At 40.2% G+C, this 17,132-nt stretch overlaps 1 protein-coding gene across 2 annotated transcripts in view; it reads left to right on the top strand.

Moving 5' to 3' along the window:
• Window positions 1-17,132, top strand: part of LOC127351888 (MAM domain-containing glycosylphosphatidylinositol anchor protein 1) — a 172,420-nt gene that overhangs the window by 136,800 nt on the left and 18,488 nt on the right. For both annotated transcript variants that reach the window (XM_051379864.1, XM_051379865.1), the window contains exons 12-16: window positions 1,147-1,327; window positions 1,453-1,476; window positions 3,522-3,674; window positions 3,812-3,973; window positions 11,086-11,216. In XM_051379864.1, the coding sequence (XP_051235824.1) occupies window positions 1,147-1,327; window positions 1,453-1,476; window positions 3,522-3,674; window positions 3,812-3,973; window positions 11,086-11,216 (651 nt within the window). The remainder of the gene's footprint in view (window positions 1-1,146; window positions 1,328-1,452; window positions 1,477-3,521; window positions 3,675-3,811; window positions 3,974-11,085; window positions 11,217-17,132) is intronic.

The raw sequence follows: 17,132 nt of genomic DNA on the forward strand, positions 1-17,132 counted from the left end.
AAGTCACATACCTACATTCTATAAATTGTTCTATATGTATGATATGATGCACAAACTTGTAAGTATGCACACACACACAAACACACACACAAATCAAACACACTTCTGCTGCATGCATTACCTGATAATGGCATGCTGTGGGTGTACTAAGGTGTTATGGTGGAGTGGCTGACCTAATGCATTAGATTGAGCTCACTGTCAGGTCTTTAAGTAGCTGGGATCAGAGGCAGATACACAGCTAATGGATCCTTCTCTCCGTGGGTGGAATAACACAGCAATAGCTTTATCAAAAGTGGTGCTAACAAAAAAAAACACCCCGACTTAACTTTAGAAAAAATGAGTCGACAATTGGACTGGATTAACATCTTATCTCATCCATTTTTATTTTAATTTTGATGCACAGCCAGTTCAATTTATTTAATGCTGTTTGGGGTTTAATTTTGATAAGTTATACAATGCTTTATCATAAACGACTGAATAGGGAGTGAAAGAAATATGTCTTTAAATTTTTACTATTACAGTATTATTTATTGAGTCCATGTTGTGGCAGTGGTGGAGAGTAATGCATTTTGTTGGTTGCTTGTACTAAGCAGCCTGTATGATTGCTTAGGAAGGCGACCACTGGCAAAACAACAATTTAACGCAACAAAAACAACAAATGACTATATTTAAGTGATTGTACACTAATGAAAGAATAAGTATGCTTATTATATTTAATTTCTGCCAATAGATCCTCCTAAATATCACACAGTGGACCTTTAATATTGCACTGAAAACCCTTCAGCTTTGTGTTCTTTCCGCTGGTGAGTTTCCCATCACTCAGTTGACTGGCAATTGGTAAAAATCAACATGAAGTGGTAGAGGTCAGGGTGTGGATGGTATGATTAAAGCAGAAGAGGAAAGGAGAAAATATGCCTGACAGTATCGACACCTCCATGTTCGCCTCTTAATGTTTCTGCCTCTCAGTCAGATTTTCTATATTTTCTAATGATCAACTTTTTGGCAAACTTTTTGGCATATTCGTGATCTTAACATGTCTGCTGCTGCTGTTTTTGTGTGTGTGTGTGTGTGTGTGTGTGTGTGTGTGTGTGTGTGTGTGTGTGTGTGTGTGTGTGTGTGTGTGTGTGTTAACCTGTACAAATCTAGAACAAGCAGAGCCTGCTGTCGAAGCAGATAGACCTCAAGGGTAAAGAGCCAGAGAAGGGTGTGCTGATATCCCATACCATATCAGACCTGAGAATCCCTCTGTCCTACGAGATCCGACTGGCCCCCATCACCACCTACAGCAGTGGGGACTACATCAGTCGCATCATACAGTACTCAGAACGTGAGCTTATTTATTGCTTTTTATCAAACATCTCTTTCTTAATTTATTATCTCTCATATCCATGGACTGACATAAATAAGTGGAGTATGCATATCTGAGTGTTAATCAATATTATTTTCTTACAGCCTACACCTACCCAAGACCTTCAGGTGAGACTTCCCTCTTAACTACCGTCCTTTGCATTTCACAGTGTTGAGCTTGTTACTGTGACCTGATTGATGACAGGGTGGTGAAGTTAGAAAGGCAAGTTGAATTTTGGTGCACACTCATTCAACTTGTATGCTGCAAGCAATGTCAGCACAAGTTTGTCAAGGCAAAGTTTTTCCATGACCCAGCATTGGCCTTTATTAAATGTTGTTGCTAGGGAGGAGAGCGGGGTAACAGTAGGATGTGAGAAAGCAACTGATGGGTCTCATCAAAGAGTGGCCATGATATATATATATATATATATATATATATATGGGCTAAATTTTTTAAACTTACTACAGCTAAACTATGTTACATATCATCTTAAATGTGTGTCTCTCTCTGTTAGCACCCCACCCCCTCTCTGTCTCGCTCTCTTGCACTAACTCCTGCTCCTGCCTCTCATCCTCTCTCTCTCTCTCTCTCTCTCTCTCTCTCTCTCTCTCTCTCTCTCTCTCTCTCTCTATCCCCCTCTCTTTCTCAGTCAATTGCATCTTGTCTATTTTCTTCATTAAGAGATACGCAGCATTTTTCTGGCAGGAGTGGCAGTTGGCTCCGCCAGGGTGAGGCAATTAAAACAACAGCAGATTGGAACAGACTGCGAGAACAACAGTGCAAATTGAAAGGAACGCATGTAGTGGAGCAGGGTGTGAATAGTAATAGATTAGCTTCCTAAAACAAAGAAGCACACACAAGCCATCCTCTTGGGGAGCGCGAGCCATATGCATTTGCATTGGGCTGTGTGAGTGTCCGGGAAGCCCTCGCTGAATCTGTCAGCTTGGATGGTTTTCCATAGCTGTTGTCCTCTCTTTGTTCATTTGGTGGAGAGTCTCTGATAATGGCTGAGCCCTCCAGATGGACTAATGAAGGGGACAACATCACAGAGAGAAGCCTGTCTATCTGACTTAACAAGAGACGTCAGCATCAAGGATAATGACAATTTCCTAACATAAGTCTTTCTCAAAACATGTTTCTTGTTTGTTCTGACGTATGTGGTAATATCAGAAAGCCAAAATCTGACTCCAAAAAGTATAAATGGGAGGACTAAAAAAGAACCTCAAAGATCCTAGATGATTTGTCATATGAGGATGCATCTGATCATAGCTTCCCTCAAGCTTTGTTGTGAGAATGATGCAAGTTCAAATGTTAAAAGTTTTGCATGCACAACTTACAGTAAACTCATTTCCTCCCAAATTCTAAAAATTAGTCTCAGTGCTCACATTCTAAGAAAGGTCCATTCAGGAAAAAAATCATGGTTTGACCTTCTCAGACTTGATACGACGTTGTAGCTTTCTACATAGTAGAGTCTTCTTTAATCTCTTTTTCTCCCTTCTTTTTCTAGTAGTAGCAATATGTTTCTCACTGCCTGAAGAGTATCAAGAATCCGCATGATTCATATCCACTTCATTGGTTCATTGATTGTTGCCTTGATACACTGTATACTTAGATTCTTGAAATTGGACTATTTGACAAATGTCATATTTGAAACGCCCCTTGAATAAAGGCTTAAAAACGATCAATAGTGTAAACCAGAGTTCAGTAGATCAAATGTTCTTCCTCTGATAGTATAGTGCTTTTTCTGTTCTCCTCAATATCTCCAGGTTGCGTACCTTGTTTTGTCAGATCTTCAATCTTCAAACAGTACATTTTTTGATAATGGTGTTTTTTTTAAATATATATTTTATTTTCTCACATTTGACAAAGTCCAACCTAATCATTGTTACCTTTGGGAGTCATACATACCACTTCAAGTTTCACATTATATACCCTGCCTCCTACAGTGTGCCTATCACTTTGTCAGTAATTGCCTGGGTGTCTGATCTTCACATTTGAAGTGCATATTGCAGAGGTTATTATAGAGCCATACTGTTGCCATTAATTTCCTGGTAAAAGTGGGTGAAAAAAAAAAAACAGTAGGTTATGTCACCTGTAGTTTTTAATGTGACCTGCTTGACATGTCACTGATCTAAAGTGTTTTCCTTTCTTGTGTTTTTCACCCCCCCCCCAGACCATGTGTGTGGTTTTGAGGATGAGCGGATCTGTGGTTTCTCTCAAGACCGGAGTGATGTTTTTGACTGGACGAGACAGAATCACCTTACACAGAATCCCAAGCGTTCTCCCAATACTGGTCCCGAGACGGACCGCAGTGGAACCAAGGAGGGTGAGGAAATTTTATGTACATGGTCAATTCTGTGTATGGTAGTAGCAGCGCAGCAACATAGCTGTAGTTATAAACACATAACATTTGTGTTGCCTTCCAGACTTTTCACAATAGACTTTTTGTCTTGTTGGTTTCAGGGTACTACATGTACATTGAAGCATCACGGCCACGCGTTCAGGGGGACAAGGCTCGTCTGCTTTCTCCACTTTTTAATGTGACCTCAGTCAGGGGCCCCAAGGGCTCTGGCAGGGTTCCATACTGTGTCTCCTTCTACTACCACATGAAGGGCAAACATATCGGTGAGTAGTACAGCGGAGAATGATGCCCATAAACATAAACACATTGTCTTCTACCACATGAGAGCATCCATACAAACACAACGACATGATATACAGTAGAGAGTTTGCTGACACTCGATACTATCGGGGTTCTCCTATCACTGGGCTGCTGTCAAAAGCTGAACTCTATGCTTGACCCTCGCTTGTAGAGCTTGTCAGACACAACATCGTAGGTGTGTGTGTGTGTGTGTGTGTGTGTGTGTATGAGAGAGAGAGAGAGAGAGAGAGGGGAGAGAGAGAGGGGGGCGGGGGAGTGTTACCAAAGTTCTGTTTGTGTGTTCCTGCTTGTGCCTCAGTGTGTGCATTTCCGTGTGTTTGGAGGTGGTTGAAGGGGGCAGTGGGTGTGTGATTTATGGCAGTGGCAAGACACAATCAGTCATTTGGGGGAGCTGTTCATCATAATATGCTCTGTCACACAGCTAGAATGCATACATCTTGTAGCCTACACACCTGCACACACACGTTCACACACCCACATACATAGTGTATAGCAGGCATGGATTCCCACAAAATACATATAGTAAGACTTGCATATACATGAAGGCACACCAACATTTATTCACACACACACACACACACACACACACACACACACACACACACACACATTGTTGAAGCATATTACTTCACTGTAACATTTTTTACATTCTGACCTGCCGTGTCTCCTAGGATGTTATAGTGTGTATAAGGGCTGTGTTGCTCAGTGTTGTGTGTGTATGTGCATTTGTCTTTACAGATGATGATGATTACATAATAAATATGTATATGTAACTATATGATTGAGAGAAAATCTGTTTTTTAAGACCTGAACTGAAATATCTCGATTGATAGATGTTTTGAATACGAATTTTGTACTAACATCCAAGGTTCCTAGAGGCCTAGTTCCTACTGACTTTTTCTCTAGCGCCACCGTGAGGTTGACATATTGTTCAGAGTCAAATATCTTGACAGCTGTCAGATGGATTGACAGGAAATTTACATGGATACTTAGAAAGGATCATTTTTAAGGTCTTTGGTGGTTTGGTTTCTCTAGTGCCGATGTTTCACTGATGTGTCTCAACATCTACACGATAGATTGGCTGACTTGATTGTTCTTAATTGAAATATCAATTACTGATGGATTTCTGTGCAATGATGTATATACTTTCATGATTCCCAGAGAATACATTGTAATAACTCGGATCTCCTGATTTTTCATCACCATCATCTGGTCAAAATTTCATTTTGTCAAATACTTTGGTTTATGATCAAATACATGGAATAACTAACTACATTCCCATCAGCCTCAGCTGTACTTTTAGTTTAGTGATAGTTAGCAAATTAGCAACAACAACACACTAAACGAACATGAACATGGGAAATATTATACCTTCTAAACATCAATATGTCAGTATTGTCATTATAAGCATGTTAGCATGCTTATGTGAGCATTTACGTAGTAAAAAAAGGACAGCCTCACAGAGCCACTAGCATGTCTGTAGACTCTATTTCCCTATCATTGGCTGAAGGTTTGTTTGCTTTTCTCACTTATTTTACTACCTTCACATCCTCGCCACAACTGATTGCAGCACTGATAAAAGTGTGAGGTGCCTAATCAGTATTCAGTAATAAATCAAACACAGTGAGACTATTTGCGTAGACATAGATTTGCACCCACATAAGCGCACAGAACCATGAACACACAAAAAAGCATGTTAATGTCAAGATTTATTGATTCAGTTAATTCATTATTTTTTGGAAGTGCAACATAGCTAGATAGCATAGCTAGATACAGCTAATCCATGCTAAATAAATGTTAAAGCTCTATGAAATTGTATTTTTTATGTTGACCATGAAATCAATGACTATAGTGACAAAAAGGATGGTCCACTCCCATTCCTTTAATCACCATACAGAGTGCTGAACCCACGAGAGTCAGCACCTAACTTTGTGCCACTTTAGACTATTTGTTTTTGTTATCATATATCATATTTAGATTATACGGCTACATCTACAATTTAAGAAACTGTTTTTATATAAAAACAACTTGTGACCGTTTCCAGGTCATTTTAGTCAAGACTTTTGTCCACAGTGAGTCATCTGTAAATGGCTAAATCTCTTCTTCTTCACCCTCTTTTCATTTGGCAAACTATTTTTGGCAAACAAATAAGGCTGTTGTAGTCTGGCTGGAGGGCTGAAATGGAGAGAAAAAGATAAATTTCAACCAGCTTATAGTGTAGACGTACTCTCAGTCAGCCTGCCAAACAGAAGACGACAGAGTTCCAAAGTAATACCCTAAAACCTGGGATTCCAAGGGGGCCAAAGGGACCAAACTAGAGCTTTATTTTGAGCGTTATCTAGTGTTAATATTGAACTTAAATTCATCAGGCAGCCAGAAAGATGTCTACAATTGGAACCATGTTCGTAGGTAGTTGATTGCTAACATGTTAACAATAAGGACTTGATGAACCAATACTATACTAGTAGTCTGATGTGAGTTTCTGGGTTCTTATAACCCCTAGTGGTGAAAAATCACTAATAAAATTAAAATTAAAATTAAGAGAATGTTACTTCCCTTCACTTCTGGTCACTTATCAAATTATTTGGTTAAATGTATGTTTATTTAACCTTTTGTATACTACAAGCACAGTGAGGTTATTTTCCTTGCTCTTTCTCACTACTCTCTACCTTAACAGATGTCACTTAAAGCACTTTATGAGCAATCTGCAGTGGAGGCACACTACAGCACTTGCTTGAACATTTGTATTGTGCATTTTGCTCAAAGGTCTTGTAGCAATCAGACAAGACAATGCAACATCAGTCACACAGCACTTGCTCACAATTAGCACATTCTGTTACCAGCTACGCCCAGCTCTGCTACAAGCCCTTCCCTCAATTTACTCTGTTGTTCTCCCAGTCTGTTCCAATCTGTTGTCACTTTAATTGCCTTACCTTGGCAGATCTCACACTGCTGTCAGGGAGACACAGTGTGACTCTTAATGACGAGAAGAGACAAGATGAGGATAAGACAAAAGGGGGTCAGTGAGAGGAGAGATGAGACGAGAAGAGTGAGGGGAGGATGGGGAGCGGCCAGCCTTGGAAAGAAAAAAAGGAGGGTTAACGAAGAGCGTGAGGGAGAAAAGAGAATGTTAGGAAAAAAAAGAGAGTGTTAAAGAAAGGAAGCGCAAGCAAACAAGTATGAGGAGCCATAGTAGGGAGGTAAAAAAGGCTAGAACAGAGAGGAGCAGGAGAAGCCATTAACTCGTAATGTTCAAAGGTACTGAGAGGATGCAAGAGGTAGTGCTTTATGCTCAAGTACTGTTACTTGTTTTAATGTACTCCACTGTATAGTGTTTAAGTACTGTAAAGAGTTAAACTGGCTGTATATGTTGAAAGCAGTTTTTAGAAATGCTGTTGAAATGTTGCTCCTTTCTGACCCACATGTACAGGATAGCATTTTTGTAATCATAAGGTTATGTGAATACAGATAGAAGTATAGAAGTTTTGCTAAATGAGGAAAGAAAGCTACTCTAGTTTGGTTTTGAGGTGTGAAATAGGCAGACGCTGCAAATAAAGACTTCCCCATGCAATGTGTTTTGTTGTTCACCTTAATGTTGTTCTCTTTGGGCTTGCTGGCAGCAACAATAAACAACATTTAATTAGTTTTGTTTGGCATTGGGTAATATTTTAGACTGGCTCAGGTTTGCAGAGTGCCACTGGCAAGCTTACTTGGAATCACTGGATTATTTTCACTTGATGGAAAATAAATTAGAGTTTGAGGTCATTTAAGTATTGTACCTTTGTATCTTGTTTTGGATTACCGTTTTATTAAGTAAGAGTTCTAATTAGTTTGCTGTATGAATGTTTACAGGTCTACTGTATGTGGAAGAGGAATGGGGTGCCTATATGACAAGTAAGCTGTGTTTTGACATACAGCGTGATGTTATTTTATAGGAAGTGTTACCTTTCTTTTCCATTTTTCTAGACACTACTTACTTACTTACTCTTCCTCTAACTTTTTAGGTTTAGATTCTAATTTTCAGGAAAACATTCTGATCAGCTTGTTGCCTTGCAAGGTTTGATTAAAAAAGGATTTAGCTAAGCCTAGATTTGTCCCTTTTCTCATGCTCCTGAATTGGTTATTTACTCAGAACTTTGAATAACATGCTTTGGCTTGTTGTTGTTTAGTGGCAGAAGCCAGACCACAGACTGTTTAGTGTGCACAGTTTGGCTCTGGGGCTATAGGCGGAGACAAACAGGATCTGAAGCCTATTTAGGCGCAAATGAGAGACAGGGGGGAGAGATTCAATGCAGGTTTACCTATAATCATCAAGAAAGACAATATAACTCATTTGAGTTCAAGTATAGTGGTTTGTGTGTAGTTCTCTGTGTGTGTGGCTGTATTTCTCTGCTGTCCTCCTCACTCATGATTCTGCCTACAAGCAGCCCTGATAGAGCTGTGGCTTCTCCTTTGCCTCTCTGACACTCTTACCAACACACTCTGCTTTACCTCAGTCCAATCAATAGACTGCTTATCAGAGTCCTCTTCCCTCTGTCGGGTCTGTGTGTGTGTGTGTGTGTAGGTGGTGATGGTTAGGGTATAACAGAGTGAGGAGGAGAGAGAGAGAAGGAGAGGTGAGGAGAGTGAGGAAGGAGACAATGAGGCTCAGAAATGCCCTTGGTATTATTAGGCTTGTATTGCCTAAAATTTCTTTGTTGTCTTTTTTATTTTTCTTATGCCTTTTTTGTTTTTTTGCAAACCAACTTTATTTATTTATTTTCATTCAATAAGACAATTAGAGATAGAATGAGAGTAGACTGAGCAGGAAAAGGTGGGCTACACCAAAATTAGCCAATGTTTCTCTCCATTGTATAACTATATAAAAGTGCCGCCCATTTCCTTTCAAATTTAATGTGATTAACAGTTGCATTTGACTCTCTAATGGGGATATATCAATATATATATCAACAGATCATTTTTACTACAAGCATTCTGCTGTATGTACCTGAATGGAGTATGATCCAAACTGCAGACAACCATACAAAATGATCCTGCTGTTAAAGCAATTGTTTGATATTTTGGGGAAATACACTCATTTGGTTTCTTGCCAAAAGTTAGAAAAGAAAATCAGTACCACTCTGGTATGGTATGAAGCCGGGTCAATGGTTCGCATACTGGGGGCCAGATATGTGAAACAAAGTTGAATAAATATGTTCTAGGTAAAACAAATAAACAAACAAGAGTTTGCTGATGTTATTGTGCTGACCTTTATTTGACAAAAAATCTACTTGGATACTTTCTTAGTAGTTGCTTACCCTGTCATTGTTAATGACTGATACAGATTATGGGGTGGGGGGCATTAATGAATGCCAGAAAAAAGTTTGAGAACCACTGGCTTAGCTTAGCATAATAACTGGGGGAAACAGCTAGCATGGCAAGCAAAACAATTTGCCTACCAGTGTAAAAAATGACAAGTTATGGGCAGACAGACTTCCTGGAGGCCCTGTTGGTTGCCTTGCAAACTCATAATGATGGCAAGAGGTTTTTCCGTCTTTTTGCCAAGAGCTAAGCTCCAGCTTCACATTTAATTGACAGATATGGTATGGATCTTGTCATCTTTCTCACGCAAAGAAATGCATAAGCGTATTTCTTTGTCAAACTATTGCAAAACAAAGCCTGAAATCTGTTGGTTTTGACAAATCTGACCGATTTAGATCGCAGCACATCTTTGAATCGATACAATTTGCTTCAGTCATGTTTCACAGAGTCAGTTTCTCTCTAGCACATACAGACATTCTCATGGTGTTGTTCAACTTCCCTGTTTGCCCTCATAAACAGCACGGTTCCCCCAGTCGCTCCTCTCTTGTGACAGAGTAGGAAGTTAATTACTGCCCGCCTGCTCTGCTGCTTTTTTTAAGGTTTAAAGAACGTTAGCTCAAAGGTACACATGCACACAACAGAATGACAAACATTTATGCACATAAACAAGGACGCATCCACATGCAAACTCACACTTCATGTGCACATGCTCACACACATATATATACAGTATAACACACATATACCGTGCCCCCTGCCTGCATATTTGTTTAAGAGACTGGTGGTTGGTTAATGTTCCAATTAGGAGCTGGCTGGGGATCGTTAAGAAGATGAATGATTCTCTCACACCTTAGAGACCCGAGAGAGAGAAAGAGAGAGACTATTTGGACCACTTCCTTATAGCTGGAATGCTGTCATTCTCTCTAGCTTGTTTTTCAGGATTCAGGACAATTGATTTTTCTGTCATATTTCCACAAAAGTTACAAATGTTTTTAGGATTTAAAGCAAACATCACGTGGCAGTGGAGTCTATATGGTAGATTAAAGGAAACAAAATGAATCAACGAAGGTCAACTGCAACCACTCTATGTCTCCTGTCCATCATTACCTGTGTCTGACTTTCCATCCCTTCACTCTGTTTATTTCAAATAAATGTGTTTAATGTTGACGGCTTGACAGCAGCTAGATGTTTGGTGATGTTGGATGACTGAATTTATGCCAGTGATTCAGAACAGGGCTTGCCCCTTTTGCAGTAAATTGTTGATCGGCTGTAAAACATGGAGTAGTTCCACTGGGAAGAAGGCAGTGGTTGCAATCAATACCATCTGTTTCTCTTGTGACTGTAAACAATCAATTACGTTTTTGTAAGTAGGTTTGGATCCATTATTGGTTGGTCACTTATCTCACTTTAATTAGTAAAGATGTGGATACACATGATTGCTGTGATGGCAGTAACAGTTAGGGTTGAGACATCTCAACTGATTGGACAGATCATTGCCTATTTGTTCAACACATCCACAATATTTATTCACAGTTAGAGTTAGGGTCAGGGTCCTTTCTGACTAAGACTCAAATATATGTCTATGTTGTTGGAAATAAATCATTATGTGTGGGTCATTATGTTTAAAATGTTTTGCCTTTAGATTTCAGTAATCTGCTTAACATAACTCACTATTCAATCTTTGCATATTGACAGTTCTCTGACAGTTTCTAATGATCTCTACTGTCTGTGTGTGTGGCTGTGTGTGGGGTGCATGTGTGCGTACTTTTCACAGGCACTCTCAATGTGCTTCTGAGAGTGAGAAGCATTGCCTCTGTGGACTCGGTGGTGTGGACGAAGTTTGGTAATCAGGGCCCGGATTGGAAGAAAGCATACTTTGACATCAGCCCCAGTGGACCCTTCCAGGTAACGGCTTGGTGATTACTTGTCTTCAAGACAAAAGCAATTACATATCAACAACAATATAGCTGTGAAGACATGCACGACTTGTACTTTTAAACCAGCAGTAAAATGTCTTAGTAATATGTCTTTGTTGTCTTTGTCTAACATTCCACAGAGGATGTAACCTAAGAGCTTGTGTTTCTTAAAGACAGCAGTAATGCTCCCCACCCCTGCAGCCACACTAAGCAGCTGAGACGTGTTGCATAACTTGACCTAAAGCTATGACCAGGTCATATGCTGCACATATATGTGTAGTGTGCCTTGTACTGTTTGCCTGAAGCTGAAAAAACTCAACCTCTGAGTTGAATTTAGCCTCCAGTGCTTTCCTCTTAAGGCTTAATTTCCATCACATGCAAACACCAATGTCAGATTTGTTTCTGCTTACTCTAAGTCAGGGGTGTCCAAACTTTTTTCACTGAGGGCCACATATGGAAAAATATACGAAGGACTGGGCAACTCACTATAGTGAAGTATATCGCCTCACCTTTAGTGTATTGAAGTTTGCAAAATCAATCAAATGTAGATAAAGAATGTTTGATAATTGAATATGCTTAAAGAAAAAAACAGCCTACATCACTCACATCTTTCTATTAATGGGTTTTAATGTATTGGGGTGGCAGTTCATTCTCAAAACAGAAGTCTGCTTGCTTCTTAGTCAGGATGGTGATGCCCCTTCACAGCCCTGTATGAAGGGGGAAGTAAGGGGAAAAGGGGAATTAGTATATTCCAAGCTTGTTATGCAAATAAGTTATTGGTCTTGTTATCACATCAACTGACTTTTGTTAGAAAAATGTTATCAATATAAATTGACTGAATTCATGAAGTTATTGGGCTTATTAACACATGAATACTGTGTAATATATTTTTAACTCACCTATAATAGGAACAGCGTCGCACTCAGTGGGAGCAGTGATGCTGCGTTTTGGACTGAAGGATGGCTGGCAGGTCAGGAGTAAGTTTGGTGGTTGAGATGCGGAGGACATCACAGAGATGGCTGTCGATCATTTTGGTTCTCAGCTCTGCTTTTGTTCCGAGTTAACAGAGAAAATGTCTGCTCACATATGTATGTTGAGCCGAACAGACACATCATTCGTTTTCTGTGACTTCTCATCAGAGGAAACTTGGCCTTTTCCAAGCTCCCGTAGAATTCGGGTAAGGAGAGAAGCTGATGTTGATTCTTCAAAGAATCATCACTCTGCATTTCGATAAGTTCTGATTGCAGACTCTCAGTGCATTTTAACAGCCTCACCTCCACTCTCTTGCACCTTGCACCATCGAGGCCATTCCTTTGCGCTCGCCTGTCATTGCTGGAGCCCCATCCGTTGTAACTCCACACAGCTTGTTCCATGTTAGTCCCATCTTGTCAATTGCATCTGACACAGCTTAAAAATCTCTTTACCTGTTGTAAAATCAAAAGCTTTGTCTGACAGTTGATGTTGACGTTAGCTGACAAGTCTTCGATTCACCGCCAACTGTGTTTCTGGGCAGGCTAACGTTGTTGAATTCTCACATTTTTTTTCGGGCACATTATTCCTGCTACTTTAGTGAGGCACTGTTTTATGAAGTCACCATCTGAGAAAGGCTTCCTGTGTCGGGCAATGAGCTGAGCTACCTTGTAGCTAGCTATTGTGGCATTTTCTTGTGTTTAGTTATCACGGAAAAAAATACTGTTGTTGAGCAAGCTAGCTGCCTACTTTCTGTTCTCGCTCGGCACCAGTATAGGACATCTAGGTCTGATGTTTGGTTTCATAGTGTCTTCGTACATTGTACTCTCTGCAACAGTTTAATTACATTTCTGGTGCCCGTTTAGCTCAGTCGGTAGAGCTGGCGACCCATATACGGAGTTGCTGCAGCGGCTCAGTTTCAAATCTGACTTGTGGCCCTTTGCTACGTGTCAACTTAGAAGTACAATACGGTCAAGCGCAAGTTTAATGTGTGGGCCATATTCATTAAATTTTTTAGAATGGGCCGCAGTTTGGATGCCCCTGCTCTACGTAACCTAAATGTTATGCTTCTATATTTACTCTATTCCTTTCCCCCCCTGCCATCTCTGTCATATCTGAGATATTCCCTCCACTGCATCCATTTCCTCTCTACTGTGTCTTTACCCAAGAGGGCTGCCTCTTGCCTAGATAGAACATTGGGATTTTGTACTCTGGTGGCTGTTAGGAATCAAGGGAATTCCACATAGAACTGGGTTTGAAATCCTGCTTGGAATTTGATGAATTTTGATGAATTTACATTTAGAGCTCTAAAAAAAATCGAAGAAAGTCCTCCAATTTAGATTATTTGTGAGCTCTCTGAATCATTGCCACCTCATATACAGAGAAGTCAGAGCTAACACATATTAGCATCCTGTGTAGTTAGTGCCCCTGCCAGCACCTGGGCAGCTAATCACAGTCTCAGCATGTAAGCAATGAGAGTGTTTGCCCGCTGGAATCAATAGTATCACATTATTATTTATCAAACCACACGAATTTGTGTGAAAAGTAATACTAATGAAGGCAATGAAAAATATGATAAATATAAATTAACCTCAAGCTTTTATATGAGAAACTGAGGTGAATTTTTCATGTATTAAATAAATGTGGGTACAGCATTTTGACATTTTAGTACTGAGGGGAGTATTGATAAATGAGGGCCTTTGAGTGAACATTCAGCTCATTTTCTGCTGAATGTCAGCAGCAAGCCTATCCACACAGTAACCCGAGGATTATTCGCTTCATCAAGAATGTGCTGATCTCAGGGTGGAGAACAAGGTTTCACACCGATTTGAAAGATCCAAATAGCATGCATATGTAGCTACCCACTGTCATGAGAAAGACAATGAGAAAATAAAATAACGTGTGAAATTAGCAACGCAGCAATCCGATACACTGGAGTGTTATCACTGGCAATTCTGACTTTATGAAAGCGATCAGCCATCAGTCAGATGCAACCAATACAAATTAAGTGCAGTTTCTGAGTAAACACGATTCAATAAACTTTCTACAATAACATCAGTAATGTAACAGGTATGCAGGTTTTAAAGTGAAAAGGAAAAGAAAAAAGAACTGGTATCAGATCAGTGCTCTGTATCAACCTATCCCCTGAGTTTAGTATCAGAGTCACTATCAGAACAGAGAAAGTAGGATCAGTGCAAATAGGATGTTAGCGAAGGGTGTGGATTTGTTTACTAGAATTTATATTTACGCCTGCATACACAGTTTCACTGTGGGACCCAGTGTACAGTAAGAAAATGTGTATGATTGGACAGCAAAAGAATACTTAAAATCTCTGTCGCATTGGGATTGCTGCTTAAAAGGATAGTTACTTATTATCACGTCAATCCCTTCAAAACTATGTTTAACTCAATTCGCAACTGATGTCAACTATTTCTCATGACCAAGCTCAAATTAAGCTCCAGAGGTACAGCCATTCCTAGTTTGAGCTGCACAATACATTGTCCTTGTTTAAGTTCACCAGAAGTTTAAACTGTCCACAATCAGACAATAGTGGAAGAAAATGGTCTGGGAGCCATAACAGTGGAAGTGCCTGTGTTTGAGGACTGTCTGTTGACACATCATTGAGGTCCCTTTGGCTCTCTGGCAGCTGCGCTTGCAGTTAGTTCTTCCCTGTTGGGAGGTGGCCGAGTAAACTAGATGACTCAGTCCTCCTTTCTGACTGGACATGATGCGTCCTCTCTCACTGATTTTTCCATCCCTTTTCCCACACTGTGTCTATTTGTGATTGTGTGTGCATGTGTGTGTACCCCAGTAAGTTTACAACCCAGCAGAGAGAAAGAGAGAGAAAAAAAGTAAAAAAACTGATGATGGTTTTGTTTTGCGTGTCTCTATCCTCCTGTGTGTGTTTCTCAATCTCTTTCTGTTTCTGTTTCTGTTTTTTTCTTCTCTTTCTCTCTTCTTATCTTTCTCTCTGGCCCTGTGCTGGGACAGGCAGACCAGTTGGGTCGATTCTTGCCCTGGTCCGCTTCACACCCTCCTGTCTCAAGGCTGATGAGTAATGACTCCAAAATCAACACACTCAGGAAAGCGAGTCTTCAACTATCCAACTGTTCATACACTCACTCGCTCTTCATAAATCTGCGTAATCTTTACACATAAACACATTTAAATGCATAAACACTGTGTCAGATTCAGACACACAAACAGACAAACTCTTTTTTAAACACGCACACACACACACACACACACACACACACACACACACACACACACACACACACTAGTCTCCTATCCCCCGCAGCAATTAGCTATGACAGGTCAATTAACAGGCTTATTTATGAGCAGGGGATGCCTGCTAGTTGTGTTGTAATGATTCCAGATACTCTCTGTACGTGCATGGGGGAAATTGAATCCATGATGAATGTGGGCTGAAGGCCTTAGCTGGGGGCTGCATTTGCTCTTCATTAACTATGCCTCTGTAACGCTGTGTTTCTTTCACCATTAAAGAGAAAATTAAGTCAGAAACAGTGGGCATACTGTATGTTTTAGGGCTCCTCTGTGATGTTGGACAGTGTGGACTTTATCGTATCCGCATGTTAACGAGTCTCTTAGACAAAGGTTTTAAACTGTTGCGCACACACATGAAATAGGCAACCCAGGTCAGTGAAAGCGTATGCAACCCAGGTTAAGGTCCAAATGGGAAAAATGTGGATAAAACATCAAAGGTCTGAAGGTATCACCTCTCAGAGCTAGAAGAAGAAACAGAAGAGACACATGTGCTGATAGACACACACGAATACATGCAGAGACACACACAATGAACATACAGAGTTCCAGGACAACCTTTTACTTTCCACGCCGTGTTAAAGCAGGCAGCTTAATTGGTCCAGACACCGTAACCTGCTGGTAATGAATAGGAATTATACAGTCAAGAAGACAACAGCAGGGAGAACCGTGTGTGTGTGTGTTTGTGAGCAAAGTAGGGGTGTGATTTAGAGGCACAGAAAGATGGTGTGTGAACAAGAGGGAATGAGACGTGATTGTGTGTTTGTATCATCAATAAAGCACTTAATGCATGTTAAATATTCATCTCCCCATTTGTATCGTGACTCAGGCAAAGGCAGGTGAGGCAAGATGGATGAATGAAGAAGACTGCATGCAAGAGAGGGGTCGTCTCCTTGGCAACTGAAGGTTGCCTTGTATATGACTATTTTTCTCTTGTCCCTCTCTTCGTTGAGTGGTCTTTCTTGTGTGGTGTGTGTGCATGTACTGTATCTACTGTACTGTTTATCCACTCCATCACATGGGTGTGTGTGTCTGTCCTTGAGCAAGTATATTCTGGAAATGTGTCCGCTAAATTAATGCAGTTGTTTTTAATCATGTTGCAGTGGGTCCAATAGAGCTTCTTCAGTCTGGTTGCATGATTTATTTAAAAACAGCATTTTTTAACCTTTAATGTAACTTCAATTTACTCAGTTTAATTAAAATCAAACTTTATTGGCATGAACAAAAATATGTTGTTGCCAAAGTTACATATTTCAATATAAAATATAAAAAACCATTACAGTAATTAACAATTTGTATAATTTAATACTCAATTACTCATCTGTGGTTGTGAGTCCCTCAGGCTGTGGCAGGCAGATACATTGTAGCTGCTCACTCACTCTCTCCCTCTCTCTCTCTCTCACACACACACACACACACACACACACACACACACACACACACATACAAACTACTGCTGTGTAACAAATAGAGTTGTTAAATAATGTAGAGAGCGTGTAGCCTTGATCCCAGCACCAGCCAGAGGAGGCCAGCTGATAAACATACTCTATTACTTTCTCTCCCCTTCTCTCACTGTTCCTCCTTTCTTACTACTTTCTGTTACGTATCCAAGCTCCCCAAGGGCCTCATGAAGTGAGATAAGCAGGGTGAA

Source organism: Dicentrarchus labrax, unplaced genomic scaffold, assembly GCF_905237075.1.
Source record: "Dicentrarchus labrax unplaced genomic scaffold, dlabrax2021, whole genome shotgun sequence".
Classification (NCBI taxonomy): Eukaryota; Metazoa; Chordata; class Actinopteri; family Moronidae; genus Dicentrarchus; species Dicentrarchus labrax.